Source organism: Myotis lucifugus, unplaced genomic scaffold (assembly GCF_000147115.1).
Source record: "Myotis lucifugus unplaced genomic scaffold, Myoluc2.0 scaffold_217, whole genome shotgun sequence".
In the NCBI taxonomy this organism is placed as follows: domain Eukaryota; kingdom Metazoa; phylum Chordata; class Mammalia; order Chiroptera; family Vespertilionidae; genus Myotis; species Myotis lucifugus.
The window spans coordinates 238,613-266,524 of NW_005871265.1; the positions used below are offsets into that span (position 1 = coordinate 238,613).

General features: G+C 41.4%; 1 protein-coding gene across 1 annotated transcript in view; it reads left to right on the forward strand.

Moving 5' to 3' along the window:
- Positions 1-362: 362 nt before the first annotated feature.
- Positions 363-27,912, forward strand: part of DIP2C (disco interacting protein 2 homolog C) — a 173,695-nt gene continuing 146,145 nt past the window's right edge. The window contains exons 1-4 of the mRNA XM_023761777.1: positions 363-525; positions 1,448-1,519; positions 3,290-3,457; positions 8,645-8,755. Coding sequence (XP_023617545.1) covers positions 363-525; positions 1,448-1,519; positions 3,290-3,457; positions 8,645-8,755 — 514 coding nt within the window. The remainder of the gene's footprint in view (positions 526-1,447; positions 1,520-3,289; positions 3,458-8,644; positions 8,756-27,912) is intronic.

The window sequence follows — 27,912 nt, forward strand, 5'->3', positions numbered from 1 at the left end:
CACGCGTGTCAGAGGTGACATGTGAACTCATTTTTTTGGTTGATTTTTCTTTGTTAAATGACATTTAAATATATAAAATAAATATCAAAAATATAAGTCTTTGTTTTACTATGGTTGCAAATATCAAAAAGTTTCTATATATGACACGGCACCAGAGTTAAGTTAGGGTTTTTCAAAATGCTGACACGCCGAGCTCAAAAGATTTGCCATCACTGTCCTAGCACCTGGTCTGTCGAGTCAGCCTAGAGGTTGGACCGAAAAGGGTTAAACAAGTAGGTTTGACGGGGTCTTTCCACAAGAACTGAACAGTCCCAGCGCCAATTTGGCAAAGGGGTTCAGGTGCAGAACATGGTAGACCTGTGATGGGGGCCGTGTTTCACTTTAGTCTGGTCAGCCCGCTGACAGCGGCTGGCGTGCTCGTCATCCGAGAGCAGGATGTGTTTCCTGTATCTCTGGTTGTTTATGGCTCCGTGTTTAAAAATGAGTCACGTGTTTTGTGGAGTGGACAGGACTCTACACTGGGCTGTGAGTTACTTGTCAGACATTAAGCACTGAGGGCGCTTTATGGTCTGATTAAGTTTAGTGAGCATACCTCACTAGAAAAAGCAAATTTACCGATTTGTGGATGACCCATAATAACTTTATTTGCTTGCTCTATTTTTATTCAAACGTAAGTTTTTGGCTTTTTGGGAATGATGGTTTGATTAGAATATTAGGAAAAAATTAGCAGATTCTCAAAAATTCAAGGGGAACATCAGTATTTTGTGTGCATTACACTTACATTTGGAAACGTTGCTGCTAAAAGTTATTTTGTCCCATGTGCTCAGCACTGAGGAAGAATGTCAGCGTGGTGATGATGCCTCCTGCTCTTCTGCATGGGAAACTCTGGCTTTAACATTTTAATTCTTATTTTACCGATAAGCCAATAAGCACCTTTCTCACATATTTGGATTTCTATAGGTTCCGTGTTCACTTTTTTGTTTTGTTTTACTTAATGTTCTATTTGGTCTAAGTCACTTATTTTCAAAAATACCCTAGCAGTTTCAAGTCCTTGGAACTGACATGTCTGATTAGAAAAAACCTCACTAATGGAGGCAGGTGCTAATCAGTAATAGTTTGGGGCAGCTGTCACCGGCACGGCCTGCACAAGCCATGGTTGACTAGGTTAATGAGAGCCGTGGGACTGGGGAGGTTCCTGCGCTGGCTTATGTGAATACGGTGTGGAGAATCTATTTCTGGGCCCCGTCAGAGCCGAAACTTTGAGAGCAGGGCCTGGGCAAGCATTTTTGTTTGTTTGAGGGCAAGGAGAATGGCTAACGTGCTTTCTTTTTAAGTTACAATTATAAGGCAAACAGAAAACGCAGTTGTGACTGTCTTCTTAGACTCTTTTGAGTGACCAGCCCTACCCGTGGAGACCATTCTGAATCTTTCTTTCCTTCTCTTGTAGGTGACATCACACAAAAAGGATATGAAAAGAAGAGGTCGAAATTAATTGGCGCCTACCTGCCCCAGCCTCCGAGTACGTACACTTTGATGATATGTCATCTAGTTTAGAGAGTTAACTGCCACATGCAGGAGAGAATAGCGCAAATCCCCTAGTCCCTGATTTGCATGAAGACTGCGCTCCTGACATGGCACTAGTCACATCTAAGTCCTTTGTGTGACTATTGCATGTGTATTTTGTGAATATAGAATACGCACATGATATTCTAATATAAGTGGGCCTAATATGTTTAGTAAGTATTTCATCTATAGAGGGCAGTTACATGGTTGATTACTTCAAAATGCTAAAATGATAAAAAGATGAGAGAAGTTACGATTTAAACATGATTTTTAGTTTGGGAAGTTAAAAATTATGGCTGTTGTTTATAGTTTAATTAATCCAAGGTTTTCTTGAAGTAGTTGGGGGTCAGGCCAAATCTAGAAACCTAGTAAATGATAGAATATCCTGCCTGGGATTATGAAATCATGAAGGTTTGTTTTGCTTAGAAATGGGATTGTAAAACATTATGGATTCTTCCCCAAAGCACAAAGTCTGTTTCACTCCATGTCCAGGTTTATGGAATCTCTTTGCACTTGAGCCAGGTTCTGTCCATTTCAAGAAACAGAAAATGATGCCAGGCGGGAGTTCCCACAGCTCAGTTCCAGTGAAGCTCAGTTTGGTTTGAGGGTGGCTAGGCTTTGGGAATGGCTTAAAGCTGATGCAGTTAATGCTGCACTCAAGGAGAAATGATAGCAATATACATTTTGAAGGTGCTGCCTGAACTCTACAGTTTTCACGGTTAAAACAATTTTAAAGCTGCTCTGATGATTCTGCTAGAGAAGGGTTAAGTCTGCGGGGGCACATAGCTCACAGATCCCTGCTCTGCCCCTCCTGATCTCCAGGCTGTGACACACCCAGCTGTGGCCTGCTAGCATGGTTAACAGTGTTACCTTCCAGGAAGCTTAATTTGTGTGTTGATCTTCTGCTGCGTTTGTAGCTTTGTTTTGATTTTGTGTGCTTGCTTTCTTTCCTTGATTCTTAAGAGAGTTAATATAAAGATGGACCTGTTGTAGAGCCTGATTTAGCTGGTGGGTTGAGTAAATGAAAAATAAACCAGGTCTTTGGTTGGCTGGTGCCCATATGTGAAAGGCTTTAGGAGTAGGTGTGGGCAGACGAGTAGCCGGTGGTCTCCCCCTGCCCCCTTCCCTCCTCCTCTAGCAGTACTGCGTGGTGATGGCCATCTTCGTGGCCGTGATGGGGAGTCCCTTTCAGCAAGCGGCCCCTCCACATCTTGGAGGAAGGCTGGTTGGCTGACTCTAGGCCAGCGGTTCTCAACCTGTGGGTCGCGATCCCTTTGGCGGTCGAACGACCCTTTCACAGGGGTCGCCTAAGACCATCCTGCATATCAGATATTTACATTACGATTCATAACAGTAGCAACGTTACAGTTATGAAGTAGCAACGAAAATAATTTTATGGTTGGGTCACAACATGAGGAATTGTATTTACAAGGCCAGAAGGTTGAGAACCACTGCTCTAGGCTCTTGACATTGCCGGGTTCTCATTTCTGTGCCTTACCAAACAAGAGTGAAACAGAAGCAGTTCCCAGAAGATGGTTCTCCAGCCCCCGTGCCGGGAGCATGGCTGGCTGCGTGGGCTGGGCGCGCAGGGTGGCACCCGTGTTGCGTGGTCCCTTTGGTGTTCTTTGTGCTCTTCTGCATGGGGTCGGCAGCTCTGCTCAGCGCTGTAACAAATTTAAAAAAAACTAAAGTTTGAATTAATTAGTTTTTTTTCAACTTGTTACAGCAGCGAACGGAGCTGCGGTGGCCCGGTGTAGACTGCAGCACAGTGAAGGCGCCCCGAGGAGAACGCCGCACTCCGGCCACATCGGGGTGTGTGACATCAGAGAAGCCGCTGGCAGGGAGCGGGTGGCCAGCACCGCGGGAAACCGGCCTCTGTTTTACTTTCGTTTCGGTGAGCGCACTTCTCTGAGAGAGAGAGAGAGAGACCCCATGTTTGAAAGGGACTGTCACTCAGCACCATTCTCAACACAAGTGCAAGGCTTAGTGTCGGGGGACCCTAGCAGCGTTGGGAGTCCTGTGTGTGAGCCCTCATTCTCCAGACGAGGTCACACAAGTTTTCGGGGGCAGGAGGGCGGGGTACAGTACTCTGGTTGTAAAGTTGTTACAGAACCTGGAGCCACGACTGTTCCACTGACCCAGGGCCAATTAGAATAGAATATGCTGTTTTAACCACCCTACTTTGACAGTTGGGACACCGCTTACAGAATACTTGAGAAAGGAGACTGTATGACAAATTCTGAAAGTCTTAAAATGATTGGTTTGCTGCTGACCTTCGTCTCTTAGCCAAACACCTCAGCACCTAGTGGTCCTGGCCCCCGAGACCTGCTGAGGGGAGTGAGAGCTACAGGCCTTCACACTCCTACGCCCGAAGGGCAGTGTACGGGGTTTGATTGGCAAATGAAACCGATTACTGACGGAATGTGTTCTTAGAGGCAACGACCCTCAGAGGTCAACATTGTGTTAGTGGTTGATATTTTGGATACAAGAAGCCCAAAAAGGTGAGTTCAGTGCGACTTACAGTAGAATAAGAAAATAAGCATTTGTAAGTTTTAGGCTTGTCTTCGGGGTTTTGCCTCTGAATAAAAGGCATTGTTTGAAAATCATGCACACATAACAAAGAGAGAAAACTTAATATTACAGTTGGCCCCACGGCCTGGTCACCCCACTGCGGCTTCTGTTGGTCTCCTCTGAGCTGCTTGCTGACAGATAGGATGAGTGTCCTTGCAGGAGGAATGGAGGCTTTGGTGTGTGGTTGGTGGGTCGGGCGTTAGCTGTGAGGTCCTTCTCACAGTGACGGGAGTCTCACGCACCGGATTGAAGTGTGAGGAAGAGAGAGCCTGCGTGGGGACGCTGCTCTGTGGACCTGGTGCCCATCCCATTCCCACTGGGCATGGTTCAGGGTTTCATAAATGTATAGTCCTGAGGCCAGTGCAATAAAGTGTTAGCAGTTCTTCTCGGTTCTGTGTAAAGATGGTAAACCGAGGCCCAGGGGCACAGATGGTGACAAGAGCCAGCTGGGACACCCGTCTCTAGAGCATGATGTTGCCAGTGCCTTTCCCCTCAGTTCACGTGGGATCTGAAGCTACGTCAGTGCCTGGCACTTAGCACTCAGGAGATTTTTATCACGTTATCATCTGAGGGGAACTAATTTTTGTCTCCATGGCTTCCCATGATTTTGGACAGTTACCTCACCTCCTTTGGGACACCTCCCCTTCCCAGGGACCTCTCTTGGCCTGTCTCTGTTGTAGACACTAGGCAGCCTGCAGCTTTCCTGAGAGGTGGTTCTCAAATGTAGTGTGAATGTGAGATCCTATGATAGGTAACGAGAGGGACCCTCCATTACTGCCCCTGGGTCCTCCTGTGGTGACAGGTTCAATTCTGCTTTGGAGTTGTATTTTTAAAAAATATATTTATATTGATTTCAGAGAGGAAGGGATAGGGAGAGAGGGAGGAATATCAATGATGAGAATCATTGATTGGCTGCCTCCTGCATGCTCCACACTGGGGACCAAGCCCACAATCCGGGCATGTGCCCTGATGGGGAGTCGAACCGTGGCCTTCTGGTTCATAGGTCAACGCTCAACTACTGAGCCACGCTGGCTGGGCTGGAGTTGCATATTTGACTGTTGAGTTTTTCTTGTTAGAACGTACCTTCAGCCACCTCAGATTTCATTCACAATGAAGTCAGATAAAAATTAATGATTGAAATATCCACACTAATACTTTAATTTCTTTTAATGTCTTGTTGCTAGTGACCTGTTAAAGCTATTCTTGTTTTGTCAGATTTATTTGCTCTTAAAACTTGTGTTTTTAAACCCTCTATTTCAGCCCATGAAAATAAATGTTGACAGTGTTTGTTGAATATTAGCTTTCTGAGGACAGACGTGTAGGGTCCATGCGCAGGCGAGCACTAACCTACCAGTTTGCACAGCTGGGACGAGTGTGTGAGTATTAGGACTGTGCACATCTCAGAGGAAGTTCACGACCACCTATGGCAGTGGTTCTCAACCTTCTGGCCCTTTAAATACAGTTCCTCATGTTGTGACCCAACCATAAAATTATTTTCGTTGCTACTTCATAACTGTAATGTTGCTACTGTTATGAATCGTAATGTAAATATCTGATATGCAGGATGGTCTTAGGTGACCCACAGGTTGAGAACCGCTGACCTAGGGACCCAGAAGGGGTCAAGGTTGAAAATAGTTCCAGGAAGCATGTTTGAATGAACTAGGAAGGTAACAGTACTGAGAATGAAAGCGAAACATTAAGTGTATATATGAATCAGTCACTGTGTAACCTGGACCACTCCAAACTGCCCATTTAGCTGTTCTTTCCAGAACTGTACTAAGATGTCAGTAAACTGGTAAAGTGTAAAGCCACCGGACAGGGGAAGGGAAGAAACAGTGACACGTTTCTGTGATTTGTAAGGTGCCTCCCTAAGCTGGGGGGGTGGGGCTGAGGCAGAAGACGGAGGTGATGAAACCTCAGGGTGGGGGGAGGCATGGCATCCCGGAAGTAGGTGATCCATGCCCTCCCCACTCTCCAGAGAGGTTCGTCCTCTGGAGAAATGGACTAAGAGCCTCTAGATTCAGGGACACCACGCGATACTGACCCCAGAGGCGCTAAATGAGAGTGCGCGTGCTGGAGGAGAGAGGGCTCCAGCCGTGGCTGACGTGTGCTCCTGTGTTTGGTCACAAGACAGGAGACCAGAAGTCTCATCTTTGGGCAAATGGAACAGCCCAGATAAAAGAATCTACTGGGAATAGATCTGGTGATGCTGCCACAAAAGGAAGTAAGCACTGCTCGCAGCTCCTGTAATGGGAATAAAGAAGAAATTGCAAAAGTTGACAGAGGAGAAGAGAGACTATGGTATAGTGATGGCCACGGTGGTGTGCCGCATTGTTTAAAATGGACAATTGAGTAAGATTATAAATCCATATTTATAAGTGTGAATGTAAATGCAAGTAATTATTTTTCATCATAAGACTTAATAGCACTCTTTGATTTCTGTGCATCTGCTTGATAAAAATACAAAGTAATTTTTTAAGATCAATTTAAAAAGATTCTTTGTAGATAATAACTGGAAGAGTTCTGGTGGCTGTAAATGCAGTCATTAAGAACTGTTAATTAATGATGTTAATGTGCTTGCTAGATGAAAAGTTTACAGCATAGGTATCTTTTTCACAATTCTAATCTAGTAACCTGTTTATGTGGGACCCATAAACATGCCATAAAAATTGAGGTGCAGCTCTGGCCAGATGGCTCAGTTGGTTGTGGATTCGATTCCTGGTCAGGCACATAGATTGCTGTCACCCTTATTGGGGTGTGTATTGGGGGCAACTGATTGATGTTTCTCTCTCACATTGACGTGTTTCTCTCTCTCTCTCTCTCTCTCTCTCTCTCTCTCTCTCTCTCTCTCTCTCTTTCTCTCCCTCTCCCTCCCCCTTTTTTCCTCCTTCCAACCCTTCCTCCTTCCCTTCCTTTCTCTGTAAAATCAATAAAAAATGTCTCGGGTCAGCATAAAAAAATTGAGGTGCAGAAATCACCCTAAGAGAAATATTAAATCCCAGGAACATATAGCTCCCCTGGAGCCATCACAGAAAACCAGGAACTAAACTCTGTTTTGTTAAATTGCTGTCTCTGGTTTACTTTCTATCAAGTAAAGGGTGTCCCAAAATTCACGCGAGAAGTAATTTTGATAGAAAACACAGGTTTATAATTAAAAATTGTAAATTTTCTATTGATTCATAAAGTATACAGTATAGGGTTATGTATGGAATAGCATATCGGGTAAATGGCCTCCACGGCTTTGCTGGCACATACGCACTCTTTTGTTATTGCCTGAGCAGCCGCATTTTCGAAGAATGGTCCGATGATGCCTCCAGCCCCAAATCCGCACCAAACAGTGACACGTTGTGGATGCATTTGTTTCTCAACAATCACTCGTGGATTCTCTGAATCCCAAATGCAACAATTTTGTCAAGATGAAAATGAGCCTCATCAAAATTCAGCCACATTTATGCAAAACGGTCATGGAAAATTTCAACAAAAGAGTGCGAATGTGCCAGCAAAGCTGTGGAGGCCATTTACCCGATATGCTATTCCATACATAACCCTATACTGTATACTTTATGAATCAATGAAAAATTTACAATTTCTAATTATAAACCTGTGTTTTCTATCAAAATTACTTCTTGCGTGAATTTTGGGACATCCTTTATTGCGGGTCCTTTTCTGAAGAAGTAGCAATTAATGTTTAATGGTCAGTGCTCGGAATTTCTTCATTTCTGAACTGTAATGATTCATCTTTCCCGTACTTAACGTTTATCTAGATTGTGCCTTTACCACTCTAGTTCTGAAATGTAATAGGTATGATGATTGCCAGATTTAGGTCAGCATTGGACCAATACCCATTGGATCATTTTTATCTGACCATGCTAACATTTTTGCTAATTCATCAAAGCCATAGCGGAATATAATTTGTTCAATCGTTTAGCTTCAGATGGGGCAAGATTCCAGAGAGTTAGAAATTTGGATTGAACAAAGATGGAAGCTTATTCTCAATCCTCGTTATCTGAATTATATTGTTAAAGTATCCTATAAGATTTATTTTAGTTATCTTTAATGATAAATGTAATCTTTAATTTTCTCAAATATTTTCTTACCACTTTCTATATGTTTATTATAAAAAGAAGATCATTACTTGAGTCTGTGCTTTGGACTCCATTTCCTTTTTTTTTTTTTTAATACAAACCCTAAAGATTGCAGATGTTGCTTGTGGCTTAGTTTGCATTTCCCCCCATGACATATTAGACGTTAGTGATGTGCGGGAGCCTGCACTGTTTCTAAAGGCTGTCATGCTGGGTGTGCCTCTTGCCCTGCCCTGGATGCTTCTCCCTTTCCTGGTCATCGTCTGTGACATCCCGGCCCCCATGCCCACTCCCATGTGAGCTCTAGGTCGGCTGTGGGGATGCAGTGAGTCAGGGCTGTACTCTACCCAATGATTTGCTCCGCAAAGTAAATTAGCTCCCGCTGCCAAGGAAAGCCTCACCTTACTCTGCTATTTCCCTTAACCCAGGGGTGGATCAAGCTTTGCCGCCAGAGCGCCGGGCTCCCGTTACTCCTTCCTCCTCCTCTCGCTATCACCGCCGAAGGTCCTCAGGGTCAAGAGATGAGCGCTACCGGTCAGGTAAGGCTCCAGTGCGGCGTGAGGTCGGCAGCAGCCGTGTGGAGATGAGGCAGAAGTATGTGTCTTTGCATGTTCTTGTGATTGGTGGTGGTCCACAGGTGACTGCATCCTTCCTCATACACAGATATTCTCTCCAGGGGACAAGTTAACATCCAGTAAACGGTAATGATTTTCACGTTTTAAAAGATAGTGTTTGATAGAATTTGATAAAAATAGTAACTTCTCATGAACCAAATTTTATTTTTTTAGGTTGCACAGTTCAGTTTGGTTTTAATTTTTTTGTGTGTGTGTTTTTTAAAATATATTTTATTGATATTTTTACAGAGAGGAAGGGAGAGGGATAGAGAGTTAGAAACATCAATGAGAGAGAAACATCGATCAGCTGCCTCCTGCACACCCCACATTGGGGATGAGCCTGCAACCAAGGTACATGTCATTGACCGGAATCGAACCTGGGACCCTTCAGTCCGCAGGCCGACGCTCTGTCCACTGAGCCAAACCGGTCAGGGCAGTTTTAATTTTTATAATGTTGGTTGCTAGTATAGTTTTTTTATTCTCTTCTAACCTCAATTTTTCAAGTGCAATTTTCAAAAAAGAAACAAATCCTTAAATTTTTGTATGTCCTCTATTGCTGCCTTTGTGTTTTGTGGTGCTGTCTGCAAGAGTGCTGTCTTGGTAATTCCATTTCATAGTAATCATCACCTGAGCTTGGCTGGCTTGAATTGATTTCATTCATTTAGCATCAGAAAATTTGCGATTAATATTTTAATTACTTTGAGACTTTTTTCCCCCCAACATCTAGATTAAAGTTGCTTTTACCCTCTTCCCTAACTATAATTTTTAAAAGAAAATTCCCGGTAAGTGTTGTTGCTGGACACCTGTGCATTGCTGAAGATACTGGTCCGAATGATAACATGTGTCTGTCGCTTTATATTTGGCAAGGTAGTTTCACAAACATCATCTTGCTTAGTTTTTATAACAAACAGGTGAAGTGCTGATTACTGTTCCATGTTACAGAAGGGGAAGCTGAGGCTATGCCAGATGTGGTGGCTCCGCCAGTTCATACCAGGGTTGGGTGGGTCCATGTTTCTTGAATCTTTCTGTTAATGGGGGCTTGTAAGATAAACCACCACCGTTTCCTCTAAGGAGCTGTCCGACTGACTTCCTGGATGAAGGGGTAAGACAGATTTGATGGTGTCAGGAGTAGTCATCTGCACAAACAAGAAGAATGGACTGAGAAACACGGAAATGCCAAGTGCAGCCTCGCTGCTGCTCCCCCTGCCTTCTCAGCCCCTCTTGGGAGGCCTTGACGCCTGACCAATACCTGGGGATGGAATGAAGGCAGGAGTTCCCAAATCCACCCTCTGTTTTTCAGAGGTATTTAACACCCAGCACACATCAAGAACCCACCTTAGCCATTCAGGACCTCAGAGGCCCCTTTCAGATCATTAGGAGAGTAGCGGCATGCACTCGTATGCCGTCAGCTTACTGTGAAATGTTTCCATTACCTCCTTTGTCTTGATACCGCTGCTAGTATTTTATATATGCACATACACACATAGACACATACGTAGACACATAGTCCTGCATACAGTAGACACACATGTAGATATATAGATAGTCCTGCATACAGTAGCCACACCTATAGACCACACATGATGACGTGTTTACAATCCTTAGTATGTTTAGTTCTCACAGAATCTAGTCCCGTGCTCTTATTTCCATTCTATAGATGAGAAAGTGGAAGTTTAGGCGGGAATGTGGTTATTAATGCTACTGCAGTGAGTAGCTCATCAGAAGAGGACACAAATCTAGCTTTGCCTTCCCTGTCAGATGACTTCATGCCACAAAGATTTTATCTCGTGTCCATTTCTAACCTTTAACTCTGTGTTAATTTTTATAATTTACATGGAAATTAAATCCCAACAAGTCTGTTTCCCAAGTCTGTTATCTGTCTTTCCTGATGACGGGGGGTGGGGCTGATAGACCCCAGTGCTTACACAGCCTCTGATAAGGGGCACTGCGTTTGGCAGATCCTCCTAGTTAATTAGGGGGTAGATAGGATGGGTGGTCAGAGAGTAAAAGTCTGAGGGAGGTTAGCACAGCAGGGATGGTGATTCCTTAGCCTCAGGTACCTGTCAACTCACCTGTGCATGTTACCTTCCGTCGTTGAGGCTGGGAGAGGGGGTGTGGGAGAGCAGCGCACTGGGGGAGGGTGGGGGCTGCAGAGGAGAATCGAGGGCAACTTCAGGAGTTATTTTTACTAGTCGGTAGAAACATGGCCAGCATAGTCCTCTGCGAAGGAAATAGACCCATCTGGGTTCGGCCCACCTCAAGCCCTACTTTAAATTACTGTTAACTCCTCACCCACATCACTGTGAGTGGGAGGAGCTGTGAAGAAAAGCTGCAGCTGCAGCCAGCGTTAGCCCTTTCCAGTTCGAGCTCCAGACTGGGATGTGAGCATTTGGTACTACCCCACCTCCCACCCCTACTCTGGCCTACAGATTCTGACAGGCTCCTGACCTTGCAGCGTTGTTTCCTGTAGGCATCTCTCAAGGCATCTTTTCCCATAGCCTCTATATCAGCGGTTCTCAACCTGTGGGTCGCGACCCCTTTGGCGGTCGAACGACCCTTTCAAAGGGGTCGCCTAAGACCATCCTGCATCTCAGATATTTACATTATGATTTATAACAGTAGCAACATTACAGTTATGAAGTAGCAACGAAAATAATTCTATGGTTGGGTCACAACATGAGGAACTGTATTTAAAGGGCCAGAAGGTTGAGAACCACTGCTCTATATAGTTCTGATTTTCTCTCCCTTGGTTGCTCTTTCTGCCCAGTCATTGGGAATTTGGGGCTCCAGGCCAAAGGGCAAAGACTAGCTCAACCCCTCCAGTGGCCGGCACGGTCCTGGGGCTCCATCCCAGCGCCCAGCACGCGAGGAGTGTGAGGAAGGGTCCTTCCTGCTCTGCTTGGTGCTAGAGAGCAACAGAGAATAAGACACAGCCTCCCCCTCCCTAGGAGTTCACAGTCTAAGGGGGAACCAGACCAGTGGACTGAAGGTTATAATGTGTAAAGGGTGAATGTTCCTGTGCAGTGTGGTCTCTGAGGGGGCTGTTCCCCTCACGGGTAGCTCCTAAATACACATCAGCTGGTGGCACGCCTGCTCTAGCACCCCAGCTGCTCCCATTGCTCTCAGAGTAAGAACTGTGTCCCCATAATGACCCACCATGTGCGTGGTGTCACTCCCCTTTCTCCATGATCTTGTCTTTCACGCTATCCCTGCTCTGCAGCCTCACTGGCGTCCTGGGTGGTTTTGAGCACACGGACGCCTGACTGCTGTAGGGCTACTGCACTGTCTGCTCTTCTGCCCCGAATGTTCTTCCCTCATATATGCACACTGTTGGTTTCCTTACCTTCATTAGGTCTCTGCTCAGGTGCGACTGCTTTTGTGAGGCATTCTCTGACCACCCAAATAAAATGGTAAAACAGCATAGCACCTCACACACAATCCCTATGCTTCCCCATTCTGGTTCATTTGTATCCATTGCTGCCATCACCCTAACACTCTATTGGTCATCCACCTATCGGTCCACCTCCCTGTCTATCAAACATCTCTGTCAATAATCTGTCATCCATCTGTCATCTACCTACTTACCCATATCAGTCATTTGTATATTAGTATTAATCATCTACCTACTTGTCTATCAATTTTATTTCTCTGATCTATCAACCATCTACCTGCCTACCATAAGAATGTAAGATCTACAAAGACAAAAATCTTTGATTTGTTAATTCAGGTATGCCAGTCACATAATATGTTGCCTTGGTAATAGTTTTGGAAGGAAGGGAGATGAGGGGCCATAGCACATTTGGGGGAAAGTAAGAAATTACATACAGAGATTCCAGATTTTAAGGTATCTTGTATACCATGCTTGGGAATTTGAACTTGATCCTGAAGATGATAGGGCACCACTTGAAGATTTTAGGCAAAGACATGACAGGAGCAGTCTCAGCATTTGAACATGGCTTGGGTAGCACTGTGGAATGTGGGTTAGAAGTGGAGGAATGGCAAAGACCCTGAAAGCCTGATATTAATGCATGTCTAGGAGATGAGTCAGTGCCGGTAGGATTTGAGATATGTTTAGTAGATAATAGCAATAGGGCCCTAAGGCTGAGTTAATGTAAGAGTGTGTGAGAGAGGGAACTAGGGGTGCCTCTAGGTGTCCAAGTGATGCACCTCATAGATGATGGCCTCTGGTTCTGCCTATAGAGAAGTAAACCTTTCATTCATAGATCAGAGATGGTGGAATTTGCCACAGCTATTTACTTACAATGCAGTTGTAGAGAATACCTTAAAAAATTGTGTAGACATTTCTTAAAGTGTCATGTAAGGCATGGAAAATGTTATTATATATATACTATTTTAATTTTAAAAAATTTGAATATTAACTGCTTAGTGCTTGTGAAATCTCAACTGGGGATCTATCTTCTATAATCAGTACCAAGCTCCCTGCTCCACTATGTATCATGGCAACCACCCTAAAGAAAAGCTAAGGAGGAACATTATTCAGGCTTACTTGATAGTCTCACTTACCATTTTATTCTCTTCTATCTCCTGTTGTTAAAATAATCTAGTCATGAGTGTTCTTATTTTAGACATTTCACTGACAAATTACTTTCTCTTACAGTATGTGCTCTTACATCATTTTAAAAATTGCAGTGTGAAATCTTGGCTGATTTGAGTCTATTGCCAGTGTACATGTTTCAGGACTTGCCAATTTATTTCCTCCTGAGCCAGCATGGAAGATTTAAGACATTCAAAAGGAAGAGTTTTGTGTTCCTCAGGAGATTTTGCTCTTTGAATTTCTTTGACTACTTAACTTGCAGTAGTGTTCCTTTGGTTGCTTCAATGACCAAATTGTATCAGCCAACAAGTGATTCTATTATCTCTTAGATAATTGACTTAATTAACAGTCAATCTAGTCAACCGTATAGCCTCCAATTTAATCTCTTCTGGCAACATTTTTCCATTTCACTTCTAAACCCATGGCCTTACATCATGATGAACTCCTACTGGAATTCTTGATAAATAACTTCCTTTAGAAACTTAAATTTGATTTGGAAAGTGAATGAATGATGAACAGGTATCTATAAGGCACTTTCTTACTTTGACTTGATAAAGTCTAAATTAGAGCTTTAAAAATTCGAGGTATTTTTAAACATCCCTTTTCTCCCCACCAAACACCCTAGAAAAGAAAACCTTGAGGTTTGTGTTGTGTCTATTCCAACCAAGACCAACTATGACAAGGAAGAAAATGAAAACTAAAATGTAGCAAGAATAAAAATGATTCTTTTGTCCTTTTATGAACTAAGAAATGGTTTAAAAACCACACCTCATATTTTACTTGCGCTCACGGTCAAGGCAGCTGCCTCTCAGTGGTCAACCACCCTGACCCATCTTCACGCTCATTCATGGAGCCCTGTCTTAGGCCCTATCTTAGGCTAAGATGGCAAGCTGAAGCAGTTCCAGGGATCTCACTACCCGTTAAGCATGTCTGTGAGGTCAAACTATTCAGAATAACACTAACACACCGTTTGCCTTTTTTACTCTCATTTTTTCATGAATGCACACTGGATTTTTCCAAAGGCTGCATGACATATGGTGATGTTAGGATTCTAACAGCTAGTGGAATCTGTGATTGTGAAGCCCTGTGTTTTAAAAGTTTTAAAGTTTACTTTCTAATAGACTAAATATGCAAATAGTAATCCCACAAGCAAATGCTTTTAAGGGCTTTTGGCCTTAAGAGTTTGAAGCGTTCTTTGAGTCAAAGAGTTTGAGAACCATTGCTGTGAGGCTTACAAAAATGTAATTTATTCTTTAAAAATTGAGAGATAATATGAACTAGAAACTTCTACATCTGAATCCACCCCAAGACTGATTTTATGCTGCCATCAGTTTAAAGTCTGATTCATGACAATGCTCAGTTTCTGGGAATAAGGACCTGTGTCCTCATATTCACTCATTCAACAAATGTGCAAATAAAACTTTGTGTACTGAGTCCTCTGCTATGCACTATGCATAAGAGTGTGATATAAAAAACATTGTGTTTGCTTTTAAAGAGCTTATTTATTCTATAGTAATTTCTTCCTTAATGCTATAGTTTCATTTTCTAGATTGAAATTTTTCTTTCTCCAGTCAACTTGAACTTACTGATTTTAATGTAGCTCCTAACTCTGCAACCTGTGTTCTCTCTGACCAACTCAGTTTTCATAAATTTATTTATTCTAGTGTAAATTAGGAAATAACACTTTCTCACATTAGAATAAGAGAGAAGGATGCACTAAATCAGACCACACACTCAACTAAAGATTCACTGTGAAGGATAGACTCCTGACTAGAGCTACACTGTTTAACATGATGGCCAAATCCACATGGAACTTTTCAAAATTTAAACTAATTAAAGTTAGATAAAATTTAAGGTTTGTTTCTTTTGCTTCACTAACCACTTTTTTTTCTTTTTTGGCAAGTGGCTACTAGACTGGGCAGGGCAGATATGGAAATCACCAGCCAAATAGAATGCTCTCCTTTGCAGGGCCAAGGTTGTGTAAGAGTAGGGGTGACGGCAGGGGATGCACTTAAGATCAAAAGACCTGTTTGTTCAGAACTAATAAAACAAACTAAATCTTGATATCTGTATCTAGTCATTTAAACAGAAACAGCACAGTCAGATTTATGTTTTAGAAATGTCAGTGTAGCAGGAATATATAGGATAGATTGGTTGGGCTGGGATGCATTCCTGGCTGAAATCAGGGACATGTTAAAGAGGCTGTATTTTATTTTTATTTTTATTGATTTTTAGAGAGAGAGGAAGGGAGAGGGAGAGAAACATCAATGTGAGAGAGAAGCATTGATCAGCTGCCTCCTGCATGCTCTGTCCCCCTCTCCACAAGGGATTGTGCCCACAACCCGGGCATGTGCCCTGACTGGGAATTGAACCAGCAATATTTCAGTGCACAGGACGAAGCCCAACCAACTGAGACACACTGGCCAGGGTGAGCCTGTTGTATTTTAGGTGAAAAAAATTTATCATCAAAATTTGTGTGATGCACTAAAATGGTACTTAGAAAGAAGTTGATAGGTTAAAATGTTTATATTAAGTAAGCAGAGATCCTGGACATTGAAAAAATAAGGATTTAACTTAGAAAGGTGGAAAAGGAAAATCAATAAATCCATAGAAAGAAGAAAAAAAATTAATAGAATAAAATGGAGTAGAGGATACAGACTTGTTTTCTATTCCAGCATGTAGTGGAAGCATGGAAGTCATCACACCCATCCTCATCACAAGAGAAACTCTTAACAAATGGGAAATCAACAGCCTTTCTTTGATGTATCAAAGAACTGAGGTCATTGGGCAAACTGCCACCCCAAAATTGGGGATAGGTAATGTAAGCAGAGGTGGAATCTCTAAGAAAAAAATCTAAAGGCAGTGCTAGAAATCAAAAACATCATGACAAAAATGAAGAATGGCTCATCAATAGACAGAAGGTGGATAGGTCAGATACTCAGATCTACATAAAGAATACTTGGAGATTAAACTATACTTTAAAGAACACATGAATTAAAAAGTCAAAGAGAAAAATCTAAAATATCTTAAAAAGGAAAAAATACAAGTGATCAAAATTTGTGAGATGCAGCAAAAGCAATGCTTAGAGGCAAATGTATAGCATCAAATGCATATATTGGAAAAAAAGATCTAAAAATTTATAATCAAAGCTTAAACCTTACAAAACTAGGAAAATAAGAAGAAATTAAATCCAAAGAAGAAAAGAAATAGAAGTTGGAGGAGAATGAAAGAAATTGAAAATGCGAAATCAATAGAAAAAATGTGGAAGAAACCAAAAGCTGGTTCTTTGAAAAGGTCAATATAATTGATAAACTTCTAACCAGGTTAAGTAAGAAAACAGTAGAGATGACACAAATTACTAATATCAGAAATTAAAAGCAACCATTAATACTGGTTTCTTAGACCATAAAAGGATAACAAAGGAATATTGCAAATAACTGTATGCCCACAAATTTGATAACCTAGATGAACTGGACCTCATTCCTTGAAAGACACGATCGACCAAAACACACAAGAAGAAATAGACAATCTAAATAGGCCTATGTCTATTTAAAAACACACACCAAATCAATAAATAATAAGTTTCCAGAACAACATACCAGGCCCAGATGGGTTCACTTGCAAATTCTATCAAAAAGCTAAGTAAGACATTATACCCATTCTTTATTCTTCCTATAGATAACCTAAAACCAAAACTAGACAAAGACATTACAATAAGGAAAAACTACAGACTAGTATCTCTCATGAACATAGATATAAAATTCCTCAACAAAATATTAGTAAATCAGATCCAATACTGTATAGAAATAATTATGTACTACTACCAAGTGGGACTTATTCTAAGTATGCAAGGCTGGTTTCACATTTAAAAATTAATATAATCTATGACATCAACAAACTAAGAAGAAAAACCAAGTGACCCCCATCAATATAAAGCAAAAAACAACAACAAAAACAAAACAGAACAAAAACATTTGACAAAATCTAACATCCATTGTGGTAAAAATCTCTCAGAAAATTAGGAATAAAAGGGAAATTTCTCAATTTGATAAAGAGTATCTACAAAAAACCTACTGTTAACATTATACTTACTGGTAAGAAACTAAATTATTTCCCACTAAGATCAGGAACATGGCAAGAATGTCCTCTCTCCCTACTACTATTCAGCATTATACTGGAAGTCCTAGCTAATGCAATAGGACAAGAAGAGAAAAGGAAAAAAGGTATATAGATTGGGAAGGAAGAAATAAAATAGTCTTTATTCACAGATGACATGATTGTCTTTGTAGAAAATCCCAAAGAATTAAGAAAAAATCTGAAACTAATAAGCAGTTATGGCAAGATTGCAAGATATAAAGTTAATATGTGAAAACCATTCACTTTCTTATATACCAGTAACAAACAATTGGAACTTGAAATTAAAAATTAAAAACACGGCCGAGACCGGTTTGGCTCAGTGGATAGAGCGTCGGCCTGCGGACTGAAAGGTCCCAGGTTCGATTCCGGTCAGGGGCATGTATCTGGGTTGCGGGCACATCCCCAGTGGGGATGTGCAGGAGGCGGCTGATCGATGATTGCAAGATATAAAGTTAATATGTGAAAACCATTCACTTTCTTATATACCAGTCACAAACAATTGGATTTTAAAAAAAATTAAAAACACGGTGTCATTTCATTTCATTCATATCAAAGAATGAAATACTCAAGTAGAGCTCTTAAAAATATGCAAGGCCTATATGAGAAAACTATACAAATAATGAAAGAAATTATAGTTATAAATAAATGGAGAAAAATTCCGTATGTGTGGATAGGAAGACTCAATAATGTCAAGATGTCAGTTCTTCCCAATGTTATCTATAGATTCAATGCAATCTCAACCAAAATCCCAGCAAGTTATTTTGTAAATATCAACAAACTAATTCTAAAGTTCATATGGAAAGGTAAAAGGCCCAAAATAGGCAACACAGTATAGAACAACAAAATTGGAGGACTGACACTACTCAACTTGAAGACCTACTAAAAACTAGAAGTAGACAGGACAGTGAGGTATTGGTGAAATAATAGATTAATGGATCATTGGATCATATTAGCCCAGAAATGGATCCACACAAATATAGTCAACTGATACTTGACAAAGAAACAAAGCAATTCAATGGAGAAATGATAATCTTTTCAATACATAGCACTGGAACAACTGGACATCCACATGTTAAACAATGATTCTGGCCCTAGCCAGTTTGGCTCAGTGGATAGAGTATTGGCCTGCAGACTGACAGGTCCCAAGTTTGATTCCAGTCGAGGGCATGTACCTCAGTTGCAGGTGAGAGGCAACCAATAGATGTGCCTTTCTTACATCGATGTTTCTCTCTCTCTCTCTCTCTCTCTCTCTCTCTCTCTCTCTCTCCCTCTCTCCCTCTCTCCCTCCCTCCCACCCTCCTTTCTACTCTCTCTAAAAAATCCATGGAAAAATATCCTGGAGTGAGGATTAACAAAAAACAAACAACAAATCTAGAGCAGATCTTACAGCTTTCATGAAAATTAACTCATAGTGGATTGTAGACCTAAATGTAAAACAAATGTATTGTTTTGTAAACATTTTAGAAGATAATATAGGAGAATATCTAGGTGAACTTGGGTTTGGTGATGACTTGATAATACAACACCAAAAGCACAATCCATTAAAGAAAAAATTGGTAAGTTGGACTTCATTAAAATTAGAAATTTCTGTTCTATAAAAGACACAGTAAAGAGAATGGAAAGACAAACCATAGGTTGGGAGAACAATCTGCAAAACTTATTTTTTATTAAGGACTGGTATCCAAAATATGCCAAGAACTCTTAAACTTCAGAGTAAGGAAACAAGCAATCCAGTTAAGAAGTGAGCAGAAGGCCTGAACAGATAACTCCCCAGAAAAGACCACAAGTGGCAAGTAAGCACAGGAGAGATGCTCCACATCATAAGTCCTTAGGGAATTCCAAATTAAAACTACAGTGAGATACCACTGTCAGAATGGCAGAAATCCAGAACACAAATACCACGTGTTTGCAGGGACAGCAACTTAGGAAGGCAGTTTAGTGGTTTCTTATAAAATTAAACATACTCTGAAGTACTTGAGGGTCTACTCTGTGGAGTATATGATTGTCTGGCCTCTATGCTATATGCCTGAAACTAGTACAGAATAATTTTAATGTAAACTATAATTGAAAAATTAAAGTCTGGTTGGTGTTGCTCAGTGGTTGAGTGTCAACACATGAACCAGAAAGTCACAGTTCGATTCCCAATTAGGGCACATGCCTGGGTTGGGAACTCAATCCCCACTATGGGGCATACAGGAGGCAAACGCTCAATGACTCTCTCTCTCTCTCATCATTGATGTTTCTCTCTCTCTCTCTCCCTTCCTCTCTCTTAAATCAATTAAAAAAATTTACACTAAATGTAGAAAGCAGTATAAGATAATAATAATAGCAGGCATTTAGGACTCACTGTTTACCTTCAAGGGCATTTACTGTTTGCACTGCCGATTTTGGTGTAAAATCCCATTTCTTTGATAGAGAAAGCTAGTTTCTTAGAAAGCAATATTTTCTCTTAAAGTTTCTTCTTGTGTATTCAGCAGCATTGTTTAAAACATATTGTATGTTCAATAAACATACAATGTATAAATGGCAAACAAAACAAAACCCAAAACTAGACATACTTTTACGGAAGGATCCAGCAGCTGCACTCCTTGGTAAGGGGTTGGAAATATATACTTATATCTAAAAATGTTCACTCAAATGTTTATAGCAGCTTTGCCCATAATTGCTAGAATTTTGAAGCAACTAAGATGTCCTTCAAGGTGGATGGATAAATAAACTGTGGTTCATTTAGACAATGGAATATTGTTTAGTTATAAAAAGAAATGAAAAGACATAGAAGATCCTAAAATACATATTACTCAATGAAAGAAGCCAGTCTGAAAAGGCTATATATTATATCATTTCAATTCTATAACATTCTGGAAAAGGTAAAACTGTGGAGACAGTGAGAAGATTGGTGGTTGCCAAGTGCTCTGAGGAAAGGTGGAACCCAGAAGATTTTTAGGGTAGTGAGGGAAGCCCAGGTCCTGGGTGCCAGAGGGAAGCCGGTGTCGGCTGCGGGGGCTGGGGGGTGGCGGTGGGGGGAGGAGGAAGGCCTACTCTTGCACGAATTTCGTGCATCGGGCCTCTAGTAAATAAATAAATAATAAATGAAAACAATAGTTAAATTTTCTCATAAAGAATATACCAGACTCAGAAGGTTTTATATGATCCTATAATCATGGATATAGGTCATTATATATTTGTCAAAACCATAGAATGTACAACACCAAGACTGACCCCTAATGTAAACTACAGGCTTTATTTAAGAATGTATTGATATTACCCCAATTAATCGTAACAGATGTACCACACTAGTGTAAGATGTTAATAATGGATGAAACTGTGTATGTGAAAGGTGGGATGGGGTATATGGGAACACGCTGTAGTTTCCACTCAATTTTTCTGTAAACCGAAAATTGCCCTAAAAAATAAATTCTATTACTATAAAAATGGAATAAAGGACAATGATCAAATATAGAGTGTCAACAAACATAAAAGTGATTCTTAGGAAATAGTAATAATATTGAAAAGCCTCCACTGAGAATAGTGAAGCAAGAAGACAGAAATAAATGATCTAAGGGAATGGGACCTGACCACAGATACACCAGAGGGGAAGGAAGATTGTCAGAATCCTGTGAATAACCATATGACAGTAATTTGAAAAAAGTATATGGAGACATTTCTAATTTAAAAACTTAAGAAATGTAAAGTTTGAGTAATCCTATGGCCATTAAATAAATGGAAACAATAGCCCTAGCTTGTTTGGCTTAGTGGATAGAGCGTTGGCCTGTGGACTGAAGGGTCCCGGGTTCGATTCCTGTCAAGGGCACATGCCTGGGTTGCAGGCTCGGTCCCTAGTAGAGGGCATGCAGGAGGCAGCCAATCAATGATTCCCTCTCATCATCGATGTTTCTATCTCTCTCTTCCTCTCCCTTCCTCTCTGAAATCAATAAAAACATATTTAAAAATATATAAATGGAAACAATAGTTGAAACAAACTTTCTCATAAAGAATATACCAGACTCAGAAGGTTTTATATTTAAGTTATGCCAAACTTTTAAGAAATTAACCAGTCTGATTCTATATGAACAATTTCAGAGAATGGAAAGAAAAAAGGTAATCTTCCCAATTCATTCTAGGACAGAAACCTGTGTCAATAAAAGATAGGAAGTACAGAGAAAGGAAAAGTCCCAGACATTATCTGCATAGGAACCCCCAAACAACCTACAGATTTATGAGAAATGATGTGTTAATATAATGGCTTGATATAATCTGAACAAAAATTAATCACATTTCTGTACACGAGCAACAAATGAAAATTATAAAATTTTACATGAAAGAAGTTCACACAAAAAAATGGATTCGTTGTGTTAATGGACTGGGAATAATCCTACAGAGATGTCAGCTCTCCTAATGTACGTTCAGTTATAATAAAAACGTCGACCTGGTTCTCTGGGAAACTGAAACCGATTGTTGAACTGATGTGAAAGAACAGAGGGCTGAGGATGGGCAGATGCATTAAAGAGAAAGTGCAGACGTCAGATGTACCGCGGGTGAAATGGAAAGCATTAGAAAGAAGCAGACTGGCAGATGCATCTTTCATTCATGTGAAATTCTAGAAAATGTGGAGCAGTAGCAACAGGTAACACACTGGTACTTAATATGACCTCCAAACACTCAGCAAAACCTGATGTTTGTTCTAAGTCATAATCCTAACATCTATAAGCCATTATTCATGTCACCATTATATTGCCATAATGTAAGCCAGTGTTTATTGAGCATTTACTTTGCACAGCATGTTCTAAATGCTTTTGATCTAACTTATGTAATCTCTCTGTCTCACTACTTCATCAGTGAACAAAATCATTGGCCTTTGTTTTGTAATCAGTTTCTGGTGTCTTTTCTGTGTACTTAGTTTATAGCTATTATAAAATTTTATCCCTTGTATAGTTCATTAAGGACAAAATTATGAGTTAAAAGTGTTCATTAAACATGGGATGAGTTTATGGTGAAAAAGAAAGTAGAGATAATTTATGCCTAGAGCAGAGCCTGGCACAGAGAACATTGGGTACATATTCATTTACTGGTTGAATAGTGACATTATTCTTCCTTCATGGCAACAGCTCTAAAGGCCAGAGACCAAGCAGTGACCCTGAGAGAGGTGGCATGTCTGTGCAGCTACCAGTGGATAGAGAGAGAGAGAGAGAGAGAGAGAGAGAGAGAGAGAGAGAGAAAGGAGGAGGAGGAGGAGGAGGAGAGGGGGGAGAGAAAGGAGAGAGGAGGAGGGGGAGAGAAAGGAGAGAGGAGGAGAAGAAGTTATTAGAAAGTGGAAAATGTGTATGTGTGTCTAGAAGTTCATCCTTGGTGTCAGATGTCAGCTACATGTCACTTCTTGTCGAGGCCTCTCCTGATGGCCCTGCCCCAGACTTGCCCCTCAGTGTCCTCACAGGTCACAAACTCCTCATGTGCAATACTCATCACATCCTGTTATCTTGTTGGTTTTCTGGTCTATATTCCAGAGTTCTGTGCACGGGGGGACTGGGTAAGCAGTAGGTGCTCAGTGAATGAGTGCAGTTGTGACCAGAGCCCCTTTCCATGCACTGCCCCTCCCACACCCTGCGCACTCATGTCACCACACACTTTTCCTGGAGATTGAGAGGTGGAGGGACTTGAACTAAAGCAGCAGAAGGTGAAAAATAAGCGACTGGCATGGCTCCTGATGCCCCACTGCTGATAAGAGACAGCACTCCTGGGAAACGCACCTGGCCTTCCCTTCCTTTTCTCTCTCCTCACTGATTTACACAGCTCCCCACACCTCCGCTTCTGTGTGCATATTCTACCCAAAGAATGAAAAACAGAGCAACCACGGGAGAGGCCCTGGTGGAAGGGAGCCTGGGTGGGGAGAGGGCACAGTGCAACCATCAGGACACAGGAAGCGGGTCCCCCCGCCCCCCCCCCCCCCCAGCTCTGCCGCAGTTTTGGTTCCTTCCATACCTGGCTTTCTTCTCTTCGTCTTCTCTGTCAGGCTTGTGGCGACATTAATGATGAGCAGCATCATGGTAGGGTCCGACAGCACAGTACATGGTGTTCAGGTTGCCACGTTCCAGCTCTGCCCAGAGCCCCGTAGCACATGGACGCATTCAACCTTCGCAGCCACGCCAGGGGGCCGTTTCTCTCAGTGTTCCTTTTTGTGCTCACAAGGAAACAGGCGCATATAGGCTAAGTGCTGTGTGTAAGGGCACCTGGAAGAACTGGGCCTTGAACCCGGGCAGCCTGGCTCTAGAACCGTGGCCTTCACTGCTCTGCTGTGATGACACAGGTAAGCTTCCTCAGGAAAAGGCCTCTTTTATTGATCCGCTGTTGTTTTTGAAGTTGGACGACTGTCAGCATACGTGTTATTAATTTATGTTGTTGTGAGCTCTAGGAAATGGATTGTGGCTTTGGACATCAGAAGGGAGAGGCGAAGGGGCAAGCATTAATTTCTCTTAAATTTAAGCATATAGTTCTACAAAGATACGTACTTTCCCTGAGGAGCTAAAGGTGTTCTGATTATTTTTACTTCTGTTTTCCACATATCCCATTGCTTGTTGTATTGCAGGATACTGGTTTCTTTCAGGATGAATGAGACAGCTACATATTTAAAGAAACCGAAAGGAAAGTGGAGTTTTCTGTTCCATATTTAAGAACTTATATCTGTGCAAGGAGCTTATGGAGACTTGTGACACAGGAGCCAAAAACGAGGGTCTTGGGAAGAGAAAGGACCGATGGCCCAGTGACTGTCCTTTGGGATTTATTTTCAAGGTTCAGACCAGAGGCTGCGCGTGGGTGGTCTGGTCCATGCTCAGGGTCCTCAGTGTGAGCATCTGTCTTCCACGTACAGAGCCCCATTCACAGGTTAAACTGTAATCTGTGCTGTGTGTCTTGTAGGAAGTGTCGCTCCCAGAACTCAGGCTATGGTGCGTGAGGACGAGGTGGAAACCACCAGCAACCTGATTCCTTCAGCACCAAACCCACTGTTTCAGAATAGTCCCAAAGCCGCTGTCATTAATGAGTGCCCACTGGGGCAGGAAGCCGGAGCCTTGCTTGTATATTTTGTATCATTCCCATAGTGGCTGATTCTGTTCCCATTTTACAAATGATCAAAGTGAGACTTAGATGGATTAAAGTATTTCTCCCGTGTCTTAAAGTTAATAAATGGCAGAGCCAGGATTCTGATTCTAAGCCTCCACTCTTCAGTAATCTACAGTCACCCCAGAACTATGGGAACATCTTATGTTTCTGTGTCCCTTGTAGCTTCCTGACTTGCAGAACTAAATGGGTAGAAAAACTCTGCAAGTTTCTTTGAGGCAACAGTAGGTGGAGAAATTTTCAGAAGTCAAAGAGTAGGGTCACATTCACCTTTCAGTACATTTTCAGCGTTATTCATTCAGTTTTTAAAAATAAAATTAACACAAGCATTCTAATTATAAGGACCAAATCATGATTGGTTAAGAAATAAGGAGGAAAAGAGAATACCAAGTTTGAGGCAAAAGAAGAAAAACCATATGTTAAGAGGTTGCAAAACTTAAAATTTTATTTAAGAAAGAGCTGGTATCAGTTGCAGTGGTCGTGTTTATTTTGTCTTAAGCAGGAGAGGTCAAGTTACTGTTCTGGGCACTGAGGACAAAGGTGAACGTGTGCGGTGGTGTTTCGGTGCCACATAAACCACAGGTGCACATCCTCCCTCTCAGTAGAAGCGTGGGTTTCAGGGTTGTTGCTGCTGTTTTGGTTACTTTCCTAAAAACTGGTGTTTTGGAGGAAAAGGCTAAAGGGAGTTTAGGAGGTAAATCTGCCGTGATTGGAATGATGAGTTTGGCCTGGAAGGGAATTTCTCTCTTCTGGGTGTGTCCCTGCTCCTTACGTGATTCGGAGGACAAGGAGAGGGGCAGTGAATGGCTTTCATTGGCCGTCTTTGGGGAGCGGGTGGGCGCGGATGCCTCTGTGTGCTGCAGAGACTGGGGAACAAGACCCCTCCCAGGGTCTGAGCAGGTCGCTGGCTCTGTAGTACAGCGGTTCTCAACCTGCGTGTCGCGACCCCTTTGGCGGTCGAAAGACCCTTTCACAGGGGTCACCTAAGACCATCCTGCATATCAGATATTTACATTACGATTCATAACAGTAGCAACATTACAGTTATGAAGTAGCAACAAAAATAATTTTATGGTCGGGTCACAACATGAGGAACTGTATTTAAAGGGCCAGTAGGTTGAGAACCACTGGTTTAGTAGTTGCCCTTTGTTTTTGCTGTAGAAATCTGATTGCATTTCCCTGGAATTTTTAGAACCCTGTAGAATTTTTACAAAACCCCTGCTGTAATTAAAATAGAACAGAGAGTTGCCTTTTCGAAAAGAATTTGTTTGATCATTAAATATAACTCCTTTATTTTATGGATGTTTCTCCAGAAGTTTAATGATTTGCCTAAGGTTCGTGTGTATGCTGACTCTTTTTTCCAAACAGAAATTGCTGGTAGTGCCAGAAGCTGTCTAAAAGTAAAATAATGAGGCTGCATCTTACCTCTCTCTTCTCATCACTGATTCTTCGTTTTATTTGTAACTCAGGTGAACTCATCCCAGATCCATGGGAGATCAACTGAGTAGTTGTTGGCTGATTTGCATCTCATTGGCTATTAACTAACCAGAGGAAGAATTTTTGTGTAAAATTGGATCAATCAAATATATTCTTATATTAATTTTTTCCCTTAAGTGTAACTTGTAGTTAGAATACCTATAACTGAAAATATTTTCTTAAAGCAACTGAGCTGAGACTTGGAGTCATAGTGAATGTCTGGAGGGAAACTTCAGTTTTAACAACTTCTTAAACAGTTTAACTTAAAACAGTTGTAATAAAGGCAACATAATCATGAAAATTGTGACATTTACTCCAAATTTTGGAAGTGAGTTCTTTTAAAAAATTTTCTTTTGGGGGAATGGTCAAGTGATGGTATGAGCTATTCTTCCCTCTTAGCTTTAGATATTCTCAGTTGAACCTATCATGTTTTTTACTAATGTCACAAATTTGAAAATTCGTTTTATGGATTTAATTTAGGTGAGACTCTTCCATTAAGATGGTTATAAGTCACATTAAAGTGGGTTTTGAAGTTATATTTTGCTTGACTTGAATAATCTTACTAAATTCTGTAATTTAAGAAAAACTGATGTAGGGTTGTAGGATCTGGTTCTGAAGTTGGTATCAGACTACCCTCCCACGTAGTACAATAATGTTAACAATAATGAGTTGAGTGCACTGGAGAGCAACTCCTGAACGTAGGCAGAAGTGGAAGCACTGTGTGAAGGAAGGGCAGAGCAGAATGAGGTTCACATTTATTTGGCTTTTTGCCATGAAGGTACTCTCCAAATGCCTTCGTGTGGAACTTTTCAAACCCAAGCTGAAAGCCGTGGTGCTGCTGGCTTACTGTGTCAGAAGAAAGACTTTGGGCCTGTCAGAACAGCTGGGCATTAAAAGGGGAATCTGGGTAAGAGTGAGCCACAACGCAGGGAGCCCCCGTGTCTGTGTATAAATTCCATTCAGATTATTGGGGAACCCTGGAACTGTGTGTACCTACAGGAGACCAACAGACATAACAACCATGGAGGCAGTTCCATTGGCACCATTTGAACATGGACCTTGGATTGGATAATAGTACTATATGTAGTATTATATTTGTTCAGTTTCTTGATTTTGAGAATTTACAAGAGAATGTCTTTGTCCTTAGGAAGTACATTAAAATATTTAGGTATAGGGATGGTATCTGTAATGTATTTTTAAATGATTAGCAAAAACAACACATACAGAGAGAGAAAGCGATGAGGTAGATGTAAACAATTGTGAATGTGGGTAAAACTTTAAGGGAGTTCTCTGTACTGTTCTTGCATGTTTTTTTGTAAATTTTTAATTATATCCAAAAAGTTTAAAAGTGGGGTCATTTGAAACTGAAAGTGTTTGATGGGTGAAGAATTCATGGACTCTCTCCTCCTCCTAGATGAGCTCTTTAGTTTTAGGTCATGAATCCAAGTCATTCATTCATCAGTTTTTAATCTGAGAGTTTAAGAAAGAGTGACCAGAAGCTCGTTTTTTGCCTCCAAGTACTTGGAGTCTGGTTGAGGAGAAAAGAGTGGTGCACACACAAGCTGAACAAAGTGTAGCAGAACACGTTCATTGTGTTTGGTACCTGATGTGCTCCAAGAAGGGGCTGGCGAATGATTCTGTAAAGGGCCAGATAACGAGTATTTTCAGCTTTTTGGGCCATTATGTCTCTGTCACATACAGCGTGGAAGCAAACAGTGTGTGCACGTACAGTAAAGGTGTGCTTTATTCCAATAAAACATTATACACAAAGGGGAGGCAGGCTGCGTGTCCCACAGGTGGTGGT